This window comes from Oncorhynchus mykiss, chromosome 9 (genome assembly GCF_013265735.2).
Source record: "Oncorhynchus mykiss isolate Arlee chromosome 9, USDA_OmykA_1.1, whole genome shotgun sequence".
In the NCBI taxonomy this organism is placed as follows: domain Eukaryota; kingdom Metazoa; phylum Chordata; class Actinopteri; order Salmoniformes; family Salmonidae; genus Oncorhynchus; species Oncorhynchus mykiss.
Window position 1 is genome coordinate 57,185,178 of NC_048573.1, and position 21,783 is coordinate 57,206,960.

General features: G+C 41.3%; 1 protein-coding gene across 22 annotated transcripts; it reads right to left on the bottom strand.

The window, feature by feature from the left end:
• Positions 1-17: 17 nt before the first annotated feature.
• lemd1 (LEM domain containing 1) lies at positions 18-20,624 on the bottom strand. Of its 22 annotated transcripts, XM_036988450.1 has the most exons (12): positions 20,565-20,614; positions 17,901-17,934; positions 15,768-15,835; positions 7,235-7,337; positions 7,018-7,140; positions 4,104-4,168; positions 3,751-3,825; positions 1,998-2,093; positions 1,776-1,871; positions 1,516-1,605; positions 972-1,036; positions 18-661 (listed from the first exon to the last, which is right to left on the bottom strand). In XM_036988450.1, exons 3-12 carry the CDS (start codon positions 15,828-15,830, stop codon positions 382-384), a joined length of 1,056 nt encoding a protein of 351 aa, XP_036844345.1. In that variant the 5' UTR covers positions 15,831-15,835; positions 17,901-17,934; positions 20,565-20,614; the 3' UTR covers positions 18-381. The 22 variants fall into 22 exon arrangements, with proteins under 22 accessions (XP_036844345.1, XP_036844347.1, XP_036844346.1 ...); XM_036988452.1 differs by lacking the exon at positions 15,768-15,835 and having other exon boundaries at positions 20,565-20,593; XM_036988451.1 differs by lacking the exon at positions 17,901-17,934 and having other exon boundaries at positions 20,565-20,579.
• Between the last annotated feature and the right edge of the window lie 1,159 nt (positions 20,625-21,783).

Here is a 21,783-nt window from a genome sequence, read left to right on the forward strand (position 1 = left end):
CAGTGTAACTTCTACTGTAACTCCAGGAATTTGTCATTGAGACATACTTTTATTAAATACAAACACTCAATTAAGTTACAAATTTCATACATGTTTTTATTATTTTAAAAAATGTAGGCCTAGTCATTTGTTTTCTGCACTTGCACGGATCCTGTATGCATTGGAACAGCACAGTAGGTTTCACCGTAACATTTTCGAACCAACAGGATTGTCCAAAGGAGAATGACACCAGAGCCATATATAGAGATTAAAAAAAAAAAAATAAGGCTTTGAATGATGGTAACAAAATGATGTTCCGCACAACAACTGTAAACCAATGTGTGGAGTACTGAGGAGGAGCAGGGGAATTATGCCTCCCTAGAGAACGAGCAGAGGAATATCCTAGGGTTCAGCCTGGAGGGACAGCCCCTCAGTCTCCGTCTCCATGCTGAGGTTGTCCAGCAGAGTCACAAAGGGATTGGCCAAGCTATCCTCCATGGCAGCATAGATGAGGTAGAGGAGACAGGCCACGATGAAGAAGACCAGGATCTGGACCCACAGAGGAACCAGGCGATGCTCCACTGCCCATCGCTGTAGGGTCATGGGACTAGCAGGGAGGTCTGGGTATTTAAACTGGACCGGTCGCCCCGCTGCACCCTTGATAGGCCTCCGACGGGTGGCACTGGAATAAAGGGGGGAATTAGCAACATTGAAGTGCCCAAATATTTATATTCCATGTACCTATAGTAGACTTAGGTAAACCAGAATTCTCCATCTCTGGTCCTAAAGAGTTGCTGGGGCTGATGTGTTCTGTTTTAGTACTGTATATGAAGGAACCAATAGATTGCAGAATAACCCAGACAGGGTACCTTTCAATTAAAATACTGGTAGCAACTGACTGCTTAACCAGGTTTGGACAAAGGCTGATGTGACTGCAGGCTTCTTTAATATCTAGTCTACTGTGTAATGTATTTTTATGAGACTGGACTCACGCAATACCAGTTGGTGTGGGTTCTGTCTCTGGGAACATCTCCATCAGAACATCTGTGACTGGCTCCTAAAGACCAGACAAACAGAAGCACATATCAGAGACTGACACACACCAAAATAGATGAGAGGAAAGAGAAGTGTCCACACCAGTGTCTGCCCTCACCACCTTAAAACAGGTCAGGTGGAATGCCAAAAATAGATCATTAAAAGTTGGGGGAAACAGGAAAGTCAGATAAAGACACTTGTGATTATTGTGCTAGCTAGACCATAAGATTAAAGTCCTCAAGTACAGTCAACTAATGTATCAACCTTTTCTCAGTAAAACGTTAATTTAGGTATGAATGAGCACTAATTAAACCACTGGCTTGGTTATATACATGAAGACCCACCCAATTAGACTCACATACTAATAGTCAATTTATAAACAGAGTAATAGAATGAGCCCTGCAGATCTGCATGTAGACCTGAAAGCACAAGTATATGAACTGTTGAAAGAGCGTAAAAAAAGAATCTAAAAGACTTGGGTAAACAAGCTAATGTATGTGCCTTGATTTGCCGTTTGAAAAGGGATGTCTTAGGGGTGACGAATAGGGATCTGTTAGTCATCGTATACTTGTCCACCGTCGCCACTTCCTGCTAAAATAGGTGAGAAACCACACAAATTAAATGTTACATCCTCGTTTCCCTCTCAGCCCTGTACACCCACACAATGTTTACCACAGCCCAGTGAATCACAGAAACCCGATAACCACCAACACCAGCCTGTCACTGATAAGATTATTGAACTGTTTGTGAGTACTACTGACCCAGTAGGGCCTGGGGCGAGGTCCTTGATTATTACTCCTGTTGTTCCCTCGCTTGATTTCTGGTCCACTACTGGAGAGAGGGATCCGACTCTCAAACTGTAGTTCCACAGGAAAAGGTAAATACAGCATATCACTCCAGTGGAGATTGATAGAATTGCATATTTTACATAGTAAATATGATCATTAAGACTAGATACCAAAATCAGTTCAAAACAAACTTCCCTCCTCCACCATTTGAGTAATGCTGAAGCTCTTAGAGGACAAAGAGGAGTCAACATCACAACCACCTCTCAGAGACACAGACTGGGGCGACACCTGCAGGGGTTAGGACAGAACTTAAAAATAAATATACACCAATAGCTTGCTTGATCCCTTAGAAGATACTCTCCATAAGTGAAAAAAAACCCACCAAAATCCTTGCACCATCTTTGGAGTGAGAAAAGGGTGCCCAGACTCATGCACATTTTATACTGAACAAAAATATAAACGCAAAATGTAAAGTGTTGGTTTTATGTTTCATGAGCTAAAATTAAATATCCCAGAAATGTTCCATATGCACAAAAATCTTATTTCTCTCAAATTTTGTGCACAAATTTGCTTACTTCCCTGTTAGTGAGCATTTCTCCTTTGCCAAGATAATCCATCCACCTGACTGGTATGGTATATCAAGAAGCTGATTAAACAGCATGATCATTACACAGGTGTACCTTGTGCTGGGGGCAATAAATGGCCACTCAAATGTGCAGTGGTCCCACAACACAATGCCACAGATGTCTCAAGTTGAAGGACGTGCAATTGGCATGCTGACTGCAGGAATGTCCACCAAAGCTATTGCCAGATAATTGAATGTTAATTTCTCTACCATAAGCCGCCTCTGTCGTTTTAGAGAATTTGGCAGTATGTCCAACCAGCTTCACAACCGCAGACCACGTGTAACCACACCAGCCCAGGACCTCCACTTCCGGCTTCTTCACCTGCGGGATCATCTGAAACCAGCCACCTGGACAGCTGATGAAACTGAGGAGTATTTATGTCTGTAATAAAGCCCTTTTGTGGGAAAAACTATTTTTGGCTGGCTCCCAAGTGGGTGGGCCTATGCCCTCCCAGGCCCCTCCATGGCTGTGCCCCTGCCCAGGACTACTCTGTTTATTATCTATGCATAGTCACTTTAACTCTACCTACATGTACATATTACCTCGACTAACCGGTGCCCCTGCACATTGACTCTGTACCTGTACCCCGTATATAGCCTCGCTATTGTTATTTTACTGCTGACGTTTAATTATATTGTTACTTCTTTTTTTTAACTTAAGATTTAAGAAAAATAAGTGTTAAAGCATTGTTGGTTAAGGGCATAAGGCTTGTAAGTAAGTATTTCACCTGTTGTATTCGGCGCATGTGACAAAGAACATTTTATTTAATTTTAATGAATTTATTTCAATTGACTGATTTCCTTATATGAACTGTAACGCAGTAAAATCGTTGAAATTGTTGCATGTTGCGTTTATATTTTTATTCAGTATATATTAAATGAATTGCTAGCAGAAGGGGATAGATCCCATGCCCATTGAAGAGGAATGTCTGTAAAAAGTAAGTCATTATGAAAGTGTTACAGTGGGAGGAAGTTTGGTGAGTGTAGTGGTATATCCCTAAATCTGTGGGCAGTCCTAGTACAAGAGGATGTTCTGCTCAGCACATGCCCAGAGGTAACAGGTGAGGGGGGGGAAGCTGCTGCCCCCACTCTGCTGTGGCAGACAACTCAGCCACATTCCCATGATACCCTGCATTCCTCCCGGGATCGATTTCAAAAGAGGCCCGGATCTCTTCGAACCAGCTGCCAGGGTGGCACCATTATCATCCCATTACACAAAAGCATTACCCTCATTAAATAATTCCATCACCCATTTTAAAACATTGATTTTGTGAATAAATAATACATAATGGTGATGGTGGTATAATGAATAGGCAGATTTACCATTCTGGACAAAGGCATAAAACACTGATGATAGCGATATTCCGTGTTTTTATTATTCCATGATTGCGGTACCATCTATTAAAAGTAAGGAATAACTTAGCAGAGAACCACTCCTAAAATATAACTTATCTTTACATTGAGAGAGTTTTCATTATTAGATCCATGTCCAGAGATACCAATTACTGCCACCAGATGGCACTGCAGGCAATGTTCTCTCCTTTCATATCTTGAGGAACATGACATACTGTAACTGCAAAGGACATTTACTATTCTTAAAGGAATGAGAGGCTTAACATAGGTACAGATCTTTGCTTTGAGCACAGTTCTGAAAACCAGAGTATGAATGCACTCACCCGTATGTCAACGTGCAGGTTTTCCTCCATTAATGAAACCGTCTCTGGGCTTCCTTGTTGTGAAACTGCAAAATCAGAGGCAGAAACACATTAGATTAGATTGATTGCTGGTATATCAGCACAGTATGATGGCAATTGATTTATATATACACATATACAGTACCAGTCAAAAGTTTACACATTTACTCATTCAAGGGTTTTTTAAAATGTATTTTACTATATTATAGAATAATAGTGAAGACATGAAAACTATGAACTAACACATGGAATCATGTAGGAACCAAAAAAAGTGTTAAAACAAATCAAAACATATTTTATATTCTTCAAGGTAGACACCCTCTGCCTTGACAGTTTTGCACTCTTGGCGTTCTCTCAACCAACTTCATGAGGTAGTAACCTGGAATGCATTTCAATTAACAGGTGTGCCATGTTAAAAGTTCAAATGTGGGATTTATTTTCCTTCTTAATGCGTTTGAGCCAATCAGTTGTGACAAGGTAGGGGTGGTATAAAGAAGATTTGGTAAAAGACCAAGTCCATATTATGGCAAGAACAGCTCAAATAAGCAAAGAGAAACAACAGTCCATCATTACTTTAAGACATGAAGGTCAGTCAATCCTGAAAATGTTAAGTACTTTGAAAATGTTTCTTCAAGTGCAGTCACAAAACCCATCAAGTGCTATGATGAAACTGGCTCTCATGAGGGCCGCCACATGAATGGAAGACCCAGAGTTACCTCTGCTGCAGAGGATAATTTCATTAGAGTTACCAGCCTCAGAAATTGCAGCCCAAATAAATGCTTCCTAGATTAAGTAACAGACACATGTCAACGTCTCCTCTGAACAGTTGATTGCGTGAATCAGGCCTTCATGGTCGAATTGCAGCAAAGAAACCACTACTAAAGGACACCAATAAGAAAATACTTACTTGGGCTAAGAAACACAAGCAAAGAACATTAGACCGGTGGAAATCTGTCTTTTGGTCTGATGAGTTCAAATTTGAGATTTTTGGTTCCATTCGCATGTCTTTGTGAGACGCAGAGTAGGTGAACGGATGATCTCCGCATGTGTGGTTCCCACCGTGAAGCATGAGGAGGTGTGATGTGTGGTGGGTGCTTTGCTGGTGACACTGTCAGTGATTTATTTAGAATTCAAGGCACACTTAACCAGCATGGCATCCCATCTGGTTTGCGCTTAGTGGGACTATCATTTGTTTTTCAAAAGGACAATGACCCAACAAACCTCCAGGCTGTGTAAGGGTTATTTGACCAAGAAGGACAGGGAAGGAGTGCCGCATCAGATCACCCGACCTCAACCTAATTGAGATGGTTTGGGATGAGTTGAAGGAAACGCAGCAATTTTTCAGTTTTTGATTTGTTAAAAAAGTTTGAAATATCCAATAAATGTCGTTCCACTTCATGATTGTGTCCCACTTGTTGTTGATTCTTCACAAAAAAATACAGTTTTATATCTTTATGTTTGAAGCCTGAAATGTGGCAAAAGGTCGCAAAGTTCAAGGGGGCCGAATACTTTCGCAAGGCACTGTACCTTTTACTGTTGGATGTTCTTATAGGCACTTTAGTATTGCCAGTGTAACAATATAGCTTCCATCCCTCTCCTCGCCGCTACCTGGGCTCGAACCAGGAACACATCGACAACAGCCACCCTCGAAGCAGCGTTACCCATGCAGAGCAAGGGGAACAACTACTCCAAGTCTCAGAGCTAGTGACGTTTGAAACGCTATTAGCGCTCACCCCACTAACTAGCTAGCCATTTCACATCGGTTACTCTTAGCCTAATCTCGGGAGTTGATAGGCTTGAAGTCATAAACAGCGCAATGCTTAAAGCACAGGGAAGAGCTGCTGGCAAAATGCACAAAAGTGCTGTTTGAATGAATTCTTACGAGCCTGCTGGTGCCTACCATCGCTCAGTCAGACTGCTCTATCAAATCATAGACTTAATTATAACATAATAACACAGAAATACGAGCCTTAAGTCATTAATATGGTTGAATCCGGAAACTATCATCTCAAAAACAAAACGTTTATTCTTTCAGTGAAATACTATTTTATCTAACAGATGGCATCCCTAAGTCTAAATATTGCTGTTACATTGCACAACCTTCAATGTTATGTCATAATGGCAAATTAGTTCGCAATGAGCCAGGCGGCCCAAACTGTTGCATATACCCTGACTCTGCGTGCAATGAACACAAGAGAAGTGACACAATTTCACCTGGATAATATTGCCTGCTAACCTTTCTTTTAGCTAAATATGCAGGTTTAAAAATATATACTTCTGTATATTGATTTTACGAAAGGCATTGATGTTTATGGTTAGGTGCACGTTGGAGCAACGACAGTCCTTTTTCGCGAATTGATTATATGCAATGCAGGACACGCTAGATAAACTAGTAATATCATCAACCATGTGTAGTTAACTAGTGATTATGATTGATTGATTGTTTTTTCTAAGATAAGTTTATTGCTAGCTAGCAACATACCTTGGCTTCTTACTGCATTCGCGTAACAGGCAGGCTCCTCGTGAGGCAGGTGGTTAGAGCGTTGGACTAGTTAACCGTAAGGTTGCAAGATTGAATCCCTGAGCTGACAAGGTAAAAATCTGTAATTCTGCCCCTGAACAAGGCAGTTAACCCACCGTTCCTAGGCCGTCATTGAAAATAAGATTGTGTTAACTGACTTGCCTAGTTAAATAAAGTTGTAAAAAATATATATTATTATTTTTTAAAATTGGCAAAATTGGCGTCCAAAAATACTGATTTCCGATTGTTATGAAAACTTGAAATCGGCCCTAATTAAATCGGCCATTCCGATTAATCAGTCGACCTCTAATACACACACACATTTCACCCTGATTCCAAAGTTGACATTAGAAAGTTACATCTTAATAATCATACCTGACTCTTCGTCCCCTTCACTGTCTGAGTACTGGTCTGCATCCCCTGTGCCACCGTTCTGCCTGGGCTGGGCAGGTTTTAGTAGCCTCTGCAACTTCCTCTCATATATAGACCTAGTGGTGGCTATCACACACACAAACATAAGATGAGAATACATTGTATAATAATATAGGTAAATAGACCGTCTGTAAACAGTGTAGTCTGGGAATAATCTCACCTACAATGGGTCCAGCTTCCACTCCATATTTGAGTAGTGTGGTCTTAAGCTCCTCATCTGTCAGTACACTGGGGTCTAACATCTCTGGATCTTTCTCCTCTTCCTGTGGGGACAGGAAACTACCATGTATGATGAAAAGACATTACACAACTTTTACCATAACTGAGAACTGTCTCTTAAACTAGACAGGGTAAAACACAGTCATGTTGATCGTACTAATAGAAACATATATACTGTTCAAAAAAATAAAGGGAACACTTAAACAACACAATGTAACTCCAAGTCAATCACACTTCTGTGAAATCAAACTGTCCACTTAGGAAGCAACACTGATTGACAATAAATGTCACATGTTGTTGTGCAAATGGAATAGACAACAGGTGGAAATTATAGGCAATTAGCAAGACACCCCCAATAAAGGAGTGGTTCTGCAGGTGGTGACCACAGACCACTTCTCAGTTCCTATGCTTCCTGGCTGATGTTTTGGTCAATTTTGAATGCTGGTGGTGCTTTCACTCTAGTGGTAGCATGAGACGGAGTCTACAACCCACACAAGTGGCTCAGGTAGTGCAGCTCATCCAGGATGGCACATCAATGCGAGCTGTGGCAAGAAGGTTTGCTATGTCTGTCAGCGTAGTGTCCAGAGCATGGAGGTGCTACCAGGAGACAGGCCAGTACATCAGGAGACGTGGAGGAGGCCATAGGAGGGCAACAACCCAGCAGCAGGACCGCTACCTCCGCCTTTGTGCAAGGAGGAGCAGGAGGAGCACTGCCAGAGCCCTGCAAAATGACCTCCAGCAGGCCACAAATGTGCATGTGTCTGCTCAAACGGTCAGAAACAGACTCCATGAGGGTGGTATGAGGGCCCGACGTCCACAGGTGGGGGTTGTGCTTGGAGCCCAACACCGTTCAGGACGTTTTTCATTTGCCAGAGAACACCAAGATTGGCAAATTCGCCACTGGCGCCCTGTGCTCTTCACAGATGAAAGCAGGTTCACACTGAGCACATGTGACAGACGTGACAGTCTGGAGACACCGTGGAGAACATTCTGCTGCCTGCAACATCCTCCAGCATGACCGGTTTGGCGATGGGTCAGTCATGGTGTGGGGTGGCATTTCTTAGGGGGCCGCACAGCCATCCATGTGCTCGCCAGAGGTAGCCTGACTGCCATTAGGTACAGAGATGACCCCTTGTGAGACCATATGCTGGCCCTAGGTTCCTCCTAATGAAAGACAATGCTAGACCTCATGTGGCTGGAGTGTGTAAGCAGTTCCTGCAAGAGGAAGGCATTGATGCTATGGACTGGCCCGCCCGTTCCCCAGACCTGAATCCAATTGAGCACATCTGAGACATCATGTCTCGCTCCATCCACCAACGCCACGTTGCACCACAGACAGTCGAGGAGTTGGCGGATGCTTTAGTCCAGGTCTGGGAGGAGATCCCTCAGGAGACCATCCGCCACCTCATCAGGAGCATGCCCAGGCATTGTAGGGAGGTCATACAGGCACGTGGAGGCCACACACACCACTGAGCCTCATTTTGACTTGTTTTAAGGACATTACATCAAAGTTGGATCAGCCTGTAGTGTGGTTTTCCACTTTAATTTTGAGTGTGACTCCAAATTCAGACCTCCATGGGTTGATAAATTGGATTTCCATTGATAATTTTTGTGTGATTTTGTTGTCAGCACATTCAACTATGTAAAGAAAAAGGTATTTAATAAGAATATTTAATTCATTCAGATCTAGGATGTGTTATTTTAGTGTTCCCTTTATTTTTTGAGCAGTGTATGTATCATGTCTACTATAATGATAATTGAATGCTGAATCAAACATCATGATAAACTAGCTGTTACAGCATAAGTTGTACAAAGTGGTTTAACAGTGGTTCAAATTCCACCCCCATTAAAGCTTCTATCGAAGACACCCTGTTTTGTCTACAATTCAACATATGCATAATGCTTGGTTCTAGCATTTATTGAAAAATACTTCAGTGTTCATATATATTCATTGACAGACTAGCAGACTAGCTGACTGTGCTGTAAGTTGCAAAGACGACAATCCGGTACAGCAGCAGCAGCCTTTGAAAGCATCAAGCATGTGTTCGACCAGAGAAAGCAGCTGAGAAGACATCTGAGAACACAACCCCGGGTGTCGCTAGTTATCAGAGCCAAAGTCACCATTACAGCTAAACCAAATCAAATCGGATTTGTCAAATGCGCTGAAAACAACAGGTGTAGACCTTACCGTGAAATGCTTACTTACAAGCCCTTATCCAACAATGCAGTTAAGAAAATATTTACTAAATAAACCAAAAAAGTAACACAATAAAATAACAATAATGAGGCTATATACAGGGGGTACCAAGTCAATGTGAATGGGGTACAGGTTATATGAGGAGTAAAGTGTAGGAGTAAAGTAGGAGTAAAGTGACTATGTATAGATAATAAACAGCAGCGGGGGGGGGGGTCAATGCAAATAGTCCAGTTATCCATTTGATTAGTTGTTCAGCAGATTTATGGCTTGGGGGTAGAAGCTGTTAAGGAGCCTTTTCGACCTACACTTGACACTCCGGTACCACCTGCCATGCGGTAGCAGAGAGAACAGGCTATGATTCGGGTGGCTGGAGTCCGACAATTTTTTGGGACTTCCTCTGACACACCTAGTATAGAGGTCCTGGATGACAGGAAGCTTGGCCGTACTAGGCTGTATGAGAGTGATGCCCGGGTTGACTCATAACCCGCCAGTCCCCGCAGGCTGGGTTTAGGGTCATTAAATATTGTGTGGCTGTAGGGCGGGTGGGTGGCGGGCAGGTGGAATAAAGAGAAACAAAACCTTTAAAAAAACAGAAAATGTATAATTATTGTGCAATTTACATAATGTACATTGAGGTTTTTCTTTCATTATCTTAGGCTATCTGGAATTAGTGCATAACCCTAAACTTTAGGGCTTAACTGTATGCGTGCCAAATTGCCGACACAGCCAATCCCCAAATTATGCTTTTGGGAATGGGCAGAAAAAGTTTACATCAATCCCCGGAGGCAAAATAATAAGATAAATGCTGCGAAAGGAGAGTTGAAAATAAAGAGAAGGGAGGGCCAGACAAGTAATGTTAGGAAAAGATTTGGTGAATTGGTAAAAGAGAATGATAGTAATGTCGGCTATGTTATGTGATCCGATTCAGGAAACTAAGCGTAGGTCACAAGTCACAACTTCACAGGAGAGCTGTTTGAATGTAAAAAATATATTTTTTATGTGATGATTGTGAGGTGCTTTACAAATTTGACAGTCACAAGACAGGACTTCAAATAGGCCAATGGCATGTCAGGGGAACTGTAACTTACTGTTTAGATGGGTTAAATGAAAACTGAAATCTGGACGACTAACCAGAATAACCTACTGTTAATAATAGTAGTCCAGTGTGAATCGACATCCCTGTGTTTTGAGAGAAAATGTCTGAGTTTTACAGGTGTTGCTCACGGTTTGAGCAAGAAAACAAGACCTGAGTGGATAAATTGTGCTTACGCATAGCCTATATATGAATGGCCTACACGTAACAACTTTCACAGTGAATGCTTTTGTTTATATGTTTTGTGCGAATGAATTGAACATGGCCAAATGCATCATAAAAGAAATATTGCGCCTGTTTAATGCAACCCTTGCTGTTAATAGATCGCAAAGCAGCACAAATGAGCTACACGTTTGGAACAAGTTCACTTTCTCATCCATAGCCTAAAAACGCATATCAAGTGCAATTTAACTGTTAAACACATCTGAAGGCTGGGGGGCATTTAGGAAGTCTTCTACTGCGGATCGGTAAAATATCCTAATGATTATGATCGCACTTCCTCAATTCAAATATTATGGCGACACTATAATAAAGATGATTTGGTATGGTTTAGAAACTAGGGAACCAAGCTCGAGTTATCAGTGTATCCTGTTATCGCCTGGACTTGTTGAAATATCTTCACACCTAGAAAAACAAACCTCCAGGATTCGGTCAAAACGGTCCATTTAAAAAACAATAATTACAGGGGGCATATCCCGTCTGAATTGTCCTCACGAATAACGGATATTCTGGGGTAATAAATACATAACCAACGTTCTCTAGTAAAAACTAGTCCTGTGCAAATTGGGCTATAGTCTTAAGCAATATGGCACGAGGGGGTGTGGTATATGGCCAATATACCACAGCTAAGGGCTATTCTTAGGCACGACGAGTGCCTGGACACAGCCCTTAGCCGTGATATATTGGCCATATACCACGAACCCCAGAGGTGCCTTATTGCTACTGGTTACCAACGTAATTAGAGCAGTAAAAATAATATGTTTCGTCATACCTGTGGTATATGGTCTGATATACCACGGCTGTCAGCCAATCAGCATTCAGGACTGGTAGCACACAGTTTATAATTAATAATAACTCCTGCAAAATTAAGCATTTCTTGCAGTAAAATAATACACCAAATGTCGGCAAAATTGGGATTTGGAAACAGGAGTGGAGAAATATGATTGATTTCTTTCTGCATCTTGAGAGAATGCAATGCTCAGTTAGATACGATCGTAGAGGTGATGTCTTCATCATAAAAGCATAATAAAAGTTGATAGTATTTCAACCACGTAAAATATGTATTGCTTTATTGTATTTTCATCCCAGTCGATAAACGTCTTTGCTCCGCAAAAGATGACAGAGAAGACTTTACCGATGTCAACTACTATAGATTGAAGAATTCATTCTATCGATCTATTACATTGTTCTTTTGTGTAATGGTATATTTAGTCGTCAAGGGCAACATATAAATGACAAAAGAAAAGCTACAAGTATCTCATTATAGACAAGTTGACTAACAAATAGCCTACCAACATGTTGTAAATTATAAGCAGAAACATATCTAAATCGGGCAAAACAAAATCCTGCACCCTCTGTCAAAAAAATAATTCTGCCATCTTTGACTGTAGCCTATAGCGCATTTTCTATATTTGCGGGTTGGGTGTGGGCCTCAGATTTTCACTTTATCACATTTAGTCGTGCGGTTGCGGATGGGTTATTAGAAATTGCGGCCGGTGAACAAACAGCTGACCCCAGTAGCGCCTTACAGTCGGATGCCGAGCTGTTGCCATACCAGGCGGTGATGCAACCAGTGCTCTCGATGGTGCCTATTTCTACAATGTATCTTCTTAAAATCTGATTTGAAATCTAACCTTCAACACACTGCTAACCTTATGCCTAACCTTAAATTAAGACCAAAAACCTAATTCTTGTTGAAAGCTCTAGTTAAGTGTGAAACCACACTGAATGATGGCATGGCATTGTTGACCCAGTTCTGCAAGACCCCCCTTCATGGGCCCCTCCCTGCAGACCAGCCAGCCAGGCCGAGTATATAGCTGACCTTGCAGAGTATTAGTTGATATGGGGTTACAACAGCTGCATGCAACCTTGTGTCCTCCCTTTACTATTAGGCAGTCACCCTGGATAGTATCAAGAACATGTTTAACTTAGTTTACCAGAAAATCTGACCCCCGTAGACATAGTAAACACTGTATGCTAAATGTTAGTATAGTATAAAGTAAAGTATAGCATTAGTTTATAGTTGACTACCTCTGCTAAGCTAAAGCCATTTGAACGTTCCCTAGTGAGCAAATGACTGAATATGGGAGGAACACATAATATTATACAACGGGTGGGTCTAATCCTGGATGCTGATAAAACCGCATAAATTACTTATGATCAGAGTTTATATGAGATCGATTCCTATTCCCAAATAGATTGGGAGGACTGGGTATAGAAAGCTCAATTTATCTAGATCAGAACACATATGTTGGCTTGGAACTAGTATACGTTATAAAGAGTTTCACTCAAGCTACTTGATACAAAATAATTAACTTGCCATCCGATTGACATGATAGCTCTACTTACAAAGTCCTGACTGTCCTGTACTTCCACAACATCGTCATCTTCCTCATCACTAGAGAAATCTGCAGCACTTTTCTGAACGATGTGTTTCAAATATAGTTCCACATAAACTTGCTTCTTGCTCTCCACCGCAGGCAGGGTGACGTTGTGGGCTATTAACTCCGACTTCAGTCTCGGCTTGGAGAACTGAGCGGGGTCTTCTACAAACACGGGCATGTCACGCGTCCAGGGGCCGACCAATACACCAAAGCAAGCAATATGCCAACTTGTTTAGCAAGCTAGCTATTGAAGTAAAAAGACGGTCCAATGCCAATGAACCAGCAATCGTTACTAGCTAGCTACGGCGTCACCCAGCCGGAGAAACAGGTGCTGCCTGGAAGAGGGCAGAGGGCACGAGTTACTTGATTTGCCAGCCAACACAGTCAAGCAAGCAGCTGCAACTGTAGGAGCTACAGTAAGTTAGCTAACTAAGCTAATTGAGTCAGACTAGTCATGATTCCTTCGCTACGTCAGTAGCATTTCACTTTAATAGTATTAACTGACATTAGTTGTTGATACCGTTTTTATGCATTATTTAGCGCTTGTACCCTTAAAATAGTTACCTTTGTTTGGCTGGTACTGCAGTGAAGGCACGGTTGTCGGCTGTTTCTCTGATTTGGCGCCGAATGACTTGTGTTGCTTCTTGATTAAATGCTTTTTCAAATCACACTTGCTTGCGTTTACAAATGTCACTTTAACGAAGTACTTTTCTACATTTACATGTGAGGCTGGCTGGGGCATCATTTGGGGAAGCTACAGGTACATTTTTCTACTTTACCAGGTTTGTCATATATATATATATATATATATATATATGTAAAGTAATTTTTCACAATTCACGACATTTAAGACTAGTATAAATTCCCTGTTTTAGGTAAATTAGGATCACCACTTTATTTTAAGAATGTGAAATGTCAGAAGAAAATTAGAGAGAATGGATTATTTCAGTTTTTATTTCTGTCATCACATTCCCAGTAGGTCAGAAGTTTACATACACTCAATTAGTATTTGGTAGCACTGCCTTTAAAATTGTTTCACTTGGGTCAAACGTTTTCGGGTAGCCTTCCACAAGCTTCCCACAATAAGTTGGGTGAATTTTGGCCCATTCCTCCTGACAGAGCTGGTGTAACTGAGTCTGATTTTTAGGCCTCCTTGCTCACACACGCTTTTTTCAGTTCTGCCCACACATTTTCTATAGGATTGAGGTCAGGGCTTTGTGATGGCCACTCCAATAAGCTTGACTTTGTTGTCCTTAAGCCATTTTGCCACAACTTTGGAAGTATGCTTGGGGTCATTGTCCATTTGGAAGACCCAGTTGGGACCAAGCTTTACCTTTCTGACTGATGTCTTGAGATGTTGCTTCAATATATCCACATAATTGTCCTTCCTCATGAAGCCATCTATTTTGTGAAGTGCACCAGTCCCTCCTGCAGCAAAGCACCCTCACAACATGATGCTGCCACGCCCGTGCTTCACAGTTGGGATGGGGTTCTTCAGCTTGCAAGCATTCCCCTTTTTCCTCCAAACATAACAATGGTCATTAAGGCCAAACAGTTCTATTTATGTTTCATCAAACCAGAGGACATTTCTCCAAAAAGTACGATCTTTGTCCCCATGTGCAGTTGCGAACCGTAGTCTGGCTTTTTTTATGGCGGCCTTTCAGGTTATGTCGATATAGGACTTGTTTTACAGAGGATCTAGATGCTTTTGTACCCATTTCCTCCAGCATCTTCACAAGGTCCTTTGCTGTTGTTCTGGGATTGATTTGCGCTTTTCGCACCAAAGTACGTTCATCTCTAGGAGACTTCTTCCTGAGCGGTATGATGGCGTGGTCCCATGGTGTTTATACTTGCGTACTATTGTTTGTACAGATGAAGGTGGTGCCTTCAGGCGTTTCGAAATTGCTCACAAGGATGAACCAGACTTGTGGAGGTCTACAATTTTTTCTGAGGTCATGGCTGATTTCTTTTGACTTTCCCATGATGCCAAGCAAAGAGACACTGAGTTTGAAGGTAGGCCTTGAAATACATCCACAGGTACACCTCCAATTGACTCAACTGATGTCAGTTAGCCTATCAGAAGCTTCTAAAGCCATGACATAATTTTCTGGAATTTTCCAAGCTGTTTAAAGGCACAGTCAATTTAGTGTATGTAAACTTCTGACCCACTGGAATTGTGATACAGTGAATTATAAGTGAAATAATCTATTTGTAAACAATTGTTGGAAAAATGACTTGTGTCATGCACAAAGTAGATGTCCTAACCAACTTGTCAAAACTATAGTTTGTTAACATGAAATTTGTGGAGTGGTTGAAAAACGAGTTTTAATGACTCCAACCTAAGTGGATGTAAACTTTCGACTTCAACTGTATGTGTGTATATATATATATGTGTGTGTGTGTGTGTGTACATATATACATACATAGCCACTGTGTGTGTGTGTGTGTGTGTGTGTGTGTGTGTGTATGTATCTGTATATATATAATGTGTGAGTATATGTTATAGATGTTTCATTCTCAGGATAAACCTAAACATGCCCATACAGTACCTATGAGGAGGTCCACAGGTGACGTAACCTACCTCTGGCCCAGTCGTTTTCCATATCCTCCTTAGTTTTCCATTTTTCCTGTCGTCTTCTGTCATTTAGGCTGGCATAAAGAACGCAAGACATAGAAAGAATGTGGAAGTTTGAGCATACAGTCATGCTTGCAGAAGAAAAGAAGATGCTTATTGGTTTACCGGCTTCGAAAGGTAGGCCTAAGCTATGCCCTGTAGTATAGGACCTGAGTAACAAATATCCTATTACCAGTTTGCCTACCTGTATGTAGGCTATTTGTCTGGATTTGGTTTGTTTCCCATGAGATCACAGTGGCAGGCTTGGGTCCTCGTTTTGTACAATTGTCTTACATTATTACACCCAGTGGCTACAGCAGCCATTCCCATCCTCCTGGCAGTTTTCTCAGAGACAGGTTTTATTTACTCCTTGAAAAGTGGGATTATGTGTGTATAACAGCTGTTTCAAAAGGATATACATGCCAAACAAGGTGACTGAGGCAGATTTCCTGGCATGTGGACATAGACAGTGAGAGTACCAACCTCATTGCATTTTCTCCAGGCAGGGAGGAATGCCAGGTTTTTAAACCGTGCTCTAGACATCTAGGCAGATGTAGATAGGGGACTGAGCAGCTGGAGGGAGGATAAGGATCTGACAGGATACTACATCCTATCTCCAACACAAAGGATAGAAGGTGTTTATGCTTTAGGCTATCACTAAATGATGGACAGCTGATTTTGATTAATTCTTTGACAAAAAATATTATTTGGCTATTTAAAATGTTATATGAAGCTCCTACTGTTGATTTGGAGACCAGATTTTGTGATATCTATGGTTATATTTATTTTATTTAACCTTTATTTAACTAGTCAGTTAAGAACAAATTCTTATTTTACAATGATGGCCTACCCCCGGCCAAACCCTCCACTAATCCGGACAACGCTGGGCCAATTGTGCGCCGTCCTATGAATCAATAAATAATAGATGTACAATAATTAAAGAGACTATGACTATATGCAAGTGATAGAGGCAAAATGATATTCCTTCCTCATGGTCTATGTTTAGAATAGTCGGTACCCTGGTTGCGTTTCCACTCTGTACACAATGGCTTTAAACCCTACATGACATACCAGAGAGAAATCACATAGGAATAGAAAGCCATAGAACACAGGCGTGACTAAATGATCAGGGAAAACAACAAACTTCGGAATAGTCCCAATGTGCTTCTTTTGTTTATTAGCCTCCAAAATGTTATGCAGCAATGTTGAGACACATTATTTTAATATCAAAAGCTGGAAAAAGAGTAATTATAACAAGGGCAGGTTGCAGGGAGGCACTGGTCAGGATTTAAAACTCATATCCCTTTGAATAATTGACCAAAGAAACTGAAATGGTAGTCTTCAAGGCCTCGGAGGAAATAAATTATAGTATCTCATTATTCTTTTATTTTTCTAACTGATTCCTCGGTGAATGAACAAGAATTGTGTTTTTGACAGAGGAAACTCAAATATTAGGCTGTACGTACAGTGATCCCTATTCAACGCATCATTCTAAAATATCTATCTGCAAGCCATTTAATACTCAATTACAGAAATACTCTTTCCAAATCTTTCAGTCAATGTCTAAAGGAAAAAGGTAAAGTGTTAATCAAAAGGGTGTTTGTGGTGTTAAAGGAAAGCAGTGAATACAAGACAGATTATGTAAACAGTCATTTCTATTCAGTGGCAGGCCTCTTCCTGACGTTTGGAACCACAAACAAAGGATTGGAGAATGACCTCAGCATTGATTCATTCATGACTGAGACACAGAGAGCTAAGCAGTTTTGGGTAATTAACTAAATCTTTGTGCAAACAGAAGCAATATTTGGGATTGGGAACTGGACGATAAGCTTTAGTTGCATGGACAGAACAGTCTGCCCATTTAAGATATGCTATTTTTAGAGACTCAGCCTTGTCCAATCAAAACTGATAGCCTAACAGTGTTTCCAGGATAAGTCCAAAACACACAACCCTCATACCTCAAGATTTTTTTTGAATTAAAAACAATGCAATAGAAAGGATTTTTCTTCTGTTGCAAACCAATTCCCTATACAGCATACCCAAAGCTATAGAGAGAGACATCCAAACATGTTATTTAACAAAGGGGCCAACTGTACCTACCATTAGTGCAATGTCTTCTGTGCAGCCCTTCTGACTGAAATACATACATAAATCACTGTTAAAGGTCCAATGCAGCCATTTTTATGTTAATATCAAATCATTTCTGTGTAACAATTAAGTACCTTACTGCAATTGTTTTTGTTTAAAATGTTCAAAACGTTTTTAAAAATTTGCTTCTTAGTAAAGAGCAATTTCTCAAGCAATACTTTTTCTAGGACTCTCTGGGAGTGGGGAGGGGGAAACTGAACACTAGCTGTTTTTGACAGAGAGGTTTGAAACTCTGTTTCTTATTGGTCTATGAACTAATTCACCGCCTGCTGATGTCACTAGGAAGGCCACAAGAACAGGCTGAAATTTCAGGCTCTATTTTCTAAATGTCCTGACACTAAAATGGCATTATCATAATTTTCACAATTTCATAGTGTGGAAATATATATAAAACACAGGGAAATCATGTTTTTGACTACGTTGGGCCTTTAACTCAATCACTATTAACTCTCCCCTTCTCTTTATGGGTCTGTACCAGTCAGACACATCCCCTGTTCACTTTATTCAGGTCATTCAAGCTGGCCATCTCTGTTGAGGAAAAAGTACAAACATGGATGCTGTAGTCTAGCTCTGGGAAGAAAATGGGGAACTGAGGAGGACAGAGGCAGTATTTGTTGAAATTGTATCAAGAGCAAAGCTGAGGTATTTGAGGCACAGGGGGGCCAGGTATTTGTCAGTCAGTGTTCAGGGTTTCTGGTGCTTTCTGTGTCTCCAACTCAAACAACAAAAGCCCCATTGAGGCAAGATTTTTTTTCTCTGAACTCGAGCACAAAGCTTCCTGTACGGCTGTGACTGTCCACTGCAGAACAGGGCTTCTGCTCTGCAGTGGACAGTTATTCAGACAAAGCACAAAGAGGGTTGGACGATTATAGACTGCCAACCAATTTTGTTCTTAAACCTGCACTTTTCCATGTGGGGTTTGTAGACTGAGTATATTAAAACATTAAGAACACCTGCTCTTTCCATGACATAAACTGACCAGGTGAATCCAGGTGAAAACTATAATCCCTTATTGATGTCACTGGTAAATCCTCTTCAATCCTTGTAGATAAAGGGGAGGAGACAGGTTAAAGAAGGATTATTAAGCCTTTAGACAATTGAGACATGAATTGTGTATGTATCCCATTCAGAGGGTGAATGGACAAGACAAAAGATTGAAGTGCCTTTGAACGGGGTGTGGTATTAGGTGCCAGGCGCACCGGTTTGTGTCAAGAACTGCAATGCTGCTGGGTTTTTCAGTTTTAATTTCCTGTATGTATCAATAATGGTCCACCACCCAAAGGACATCCAGCCAACTTGACACAACTATGGGAAGCATTGGCGTCAACATGGGCCAGCATCCCTGTGGAACGCTTTCGACACCTTGTAGAGTCCATGCCTTGACAAATTGAGGCTGTTCTGAGGATAAAAAGAGGTGCAACTTAATATTTGGAAGGTGTTCCTAATGTTTGGTACACTCAGTGTATATAGCTGTATTATAGGTGCAAAAGAGCCAGGCCATCTTAAGACAGAAAGTGTGTAGAGAACAGGCCAAAATGCAATAGAACTAAGGCTACAGTACATTCAGAGCTTTATTTGCACTGTCCTTTGTACCTGGAATTAATGCTTTAGATATGAAGGCCCTACAGTACCTACAATTATTTGACAATGCTCTAGTAACTTACTGTACTATCTTGCCTGCCATTGTACTATTGTCCCATCTCATTATTATTCTGTTCTAATAGTCTCCCAGCCAGCCAGGGTGATCATTCATTTGTCCGGCAGACATTAGATGGCTATTATTGGTGAGAATATTCCCTGCTCACTTTTTTGGAAAGCAGTGAGCTCTCACACCCCTAATAAGTCTTCTTTCCCCAGACACCCAATTCAAACCCTGGGTTGACAGCCCCCTCTGGCCCCCTCCCTCCTCCCGATCCTATAACGCCAGGGAGCCTACTGATGCATGTCCAGGCATAAATTAGCAAGGCCTCTGCTCTGCTGTGTGTCAGACACTGGCCAGACGATAAGGTGAATCTCAGGGAAGCACAGCCAGGAGGATTAGCACTAATCCCAAACATCCTACAATGTTTCATCTCCACTGGGAGCCAATTGAAGTCATTGTCACACTGTCAGACACACCAGAAGTGTATGTCAGTGTGTTTATGTAATATATGTCTGTGTGGAATGTAATCACATACATACTGTGGAGTAATGGACAAAACAAAATGAAGATAAAAATACATTCTGGGTTGCTCTTCACTATTACAGTGCAGGATACGATACATTCCATTATTTGCAGTTGTGTTTTAAACTCCATCTCACAGAGGTATTTGCTTGTTTCCCTAATACACAGGAATAAGGGACAGCAATCAAATGTCTAGCGAGTCACATTGCAACCCACTATTCATTCAATACACATGCACCTACTACTGTCAGACTACATAGTCACTATCACAGACCAAACACTGCATTCTGTAAGCAGAAGAACAACAGTAAGATCTTCTCATTTGAAGCTGCCCTTTTCATACAACCAGATAACAATTACCAAAACATGGACAAGTAGCTTTCACACACTAGCCCTAAGCCCACAGTTTACTGATGGGCAGATTTATTCGATGTAATAAATCTTTCACTTACCTCCATTTCCTCATCTTCTGGCTGTGTCCTCACTAGAGCGAGTAGGCTATGGCATCCCCTCAGCCTGATACTGTAGAGAGACAATGGGTAGTGGGGAGGAGGAGTTAATGTGTAAGCAGGAGGCGAGAGAAGAGTGGAGAGACCGAGGGAGTAAAGCAGAATGAAAACTGAAAGAGAGAGAGAGAGAGAGACCTTTGGAGGATCAATTGCTGACAATACTCACAAATTCACAAATCTGACGAAATGCTGCTGGAATGGCAATTTTAGAAACCCCAGTTGCCATGATGGAAAATAATCAAGCAAAAATCCCTCTTCACATGGGGAAATGAAAGGGGAAAAACACAAGGACTGGGAGAGAGAATGTGTCCTGGCTTTTAACAAGTCCTTATTTTAGGGGGTTTCTTTGAATGAGAGTTCTTAAGATTCCGAGTTGGCAGTGTGCCCATGTGTGTTGGATGGAGAGGATAAAAGAGAAGGTTGAGGTAGCGGGGTGTCTATTGTGTCCCCTTCCTTTCAACCATAGCACTCCAGTTGATCCTTGCAGGCAGTGGGCGGCTGCTGATTATTCTCAAAGAATCTTACTTTATCAACCTCCAGATTGGAAAGTTTTGTACATTTTGTTTAATCTGTTAGATTATAACTGCTGAAATTGACATAAACTTCAACATCTACTCCCAGCACAGAAAATTAGTTGATTTACAGGGAAGAAAAGAGCAGGCAATCCAAACATGTCAGAGAAGCACTGGGACTCAAATCAATGCAGGAAAATCCTCATTCCTCAAAGAGCTTTTTCACTATTCTTTGTTCAGGCCTTCTTTATTCCTTTTTTGTCCTCTTAAACAGTCCATCACTGGCAGAGGAAGAATGTAGTTTGCAGTGTGCAGGGATGAAGCCAGCAGGTGCTGTGCCCCTCTCTGAGCCACATTCACACTCTCTCTCTCAGCTTTCTCCTCCCTCCTTCCTTCCGCTTCCCCTGTTAACACATTCCCCTTTGAGAAAACGGGGTGAAAGGAAGGGGGGAGAATATGAGCTACTGTATACGTAAGTAGAAGGGGAGATAAATAAAGGGCAAGAAACCAGTGGGAAGAAGAAATGTGTGTGAATTGTTGAAGATTTAATTAGTAAAAAGGTTTAGGTCATGATGTCCCATGAGGCTCAGTTGGTATAGCATAGCGCTTGCAATGCCAGGGTTGTGGGTTTGATGTCCACATTGCGACTA

Bases quoted from the DNA above. Each gene is read 5' to 3' on its own strand.
- lemd1 (XM_036988444.1), bottom strand. From the start codon at position 13,364: ATGCCCGTGTTTGTAGAAGACCCCGCTCAGTTCTCCAAGCCGAGACTG. The intron at 2,094-3,750 runs GTAAATCTGCCT...TCCTAACCCCTG, and splicing joins TTATGCCTTTGTCCAGAATG to CAGGTGTCGCCCCAGTCTGT. The intron at 662-971 runs GTGAGTCCAGTC...CCTTTATTCCAG, and splicing joins CCCACACCAACTGGTATTGC to TGCCACCCGTCGGAGGCCTA.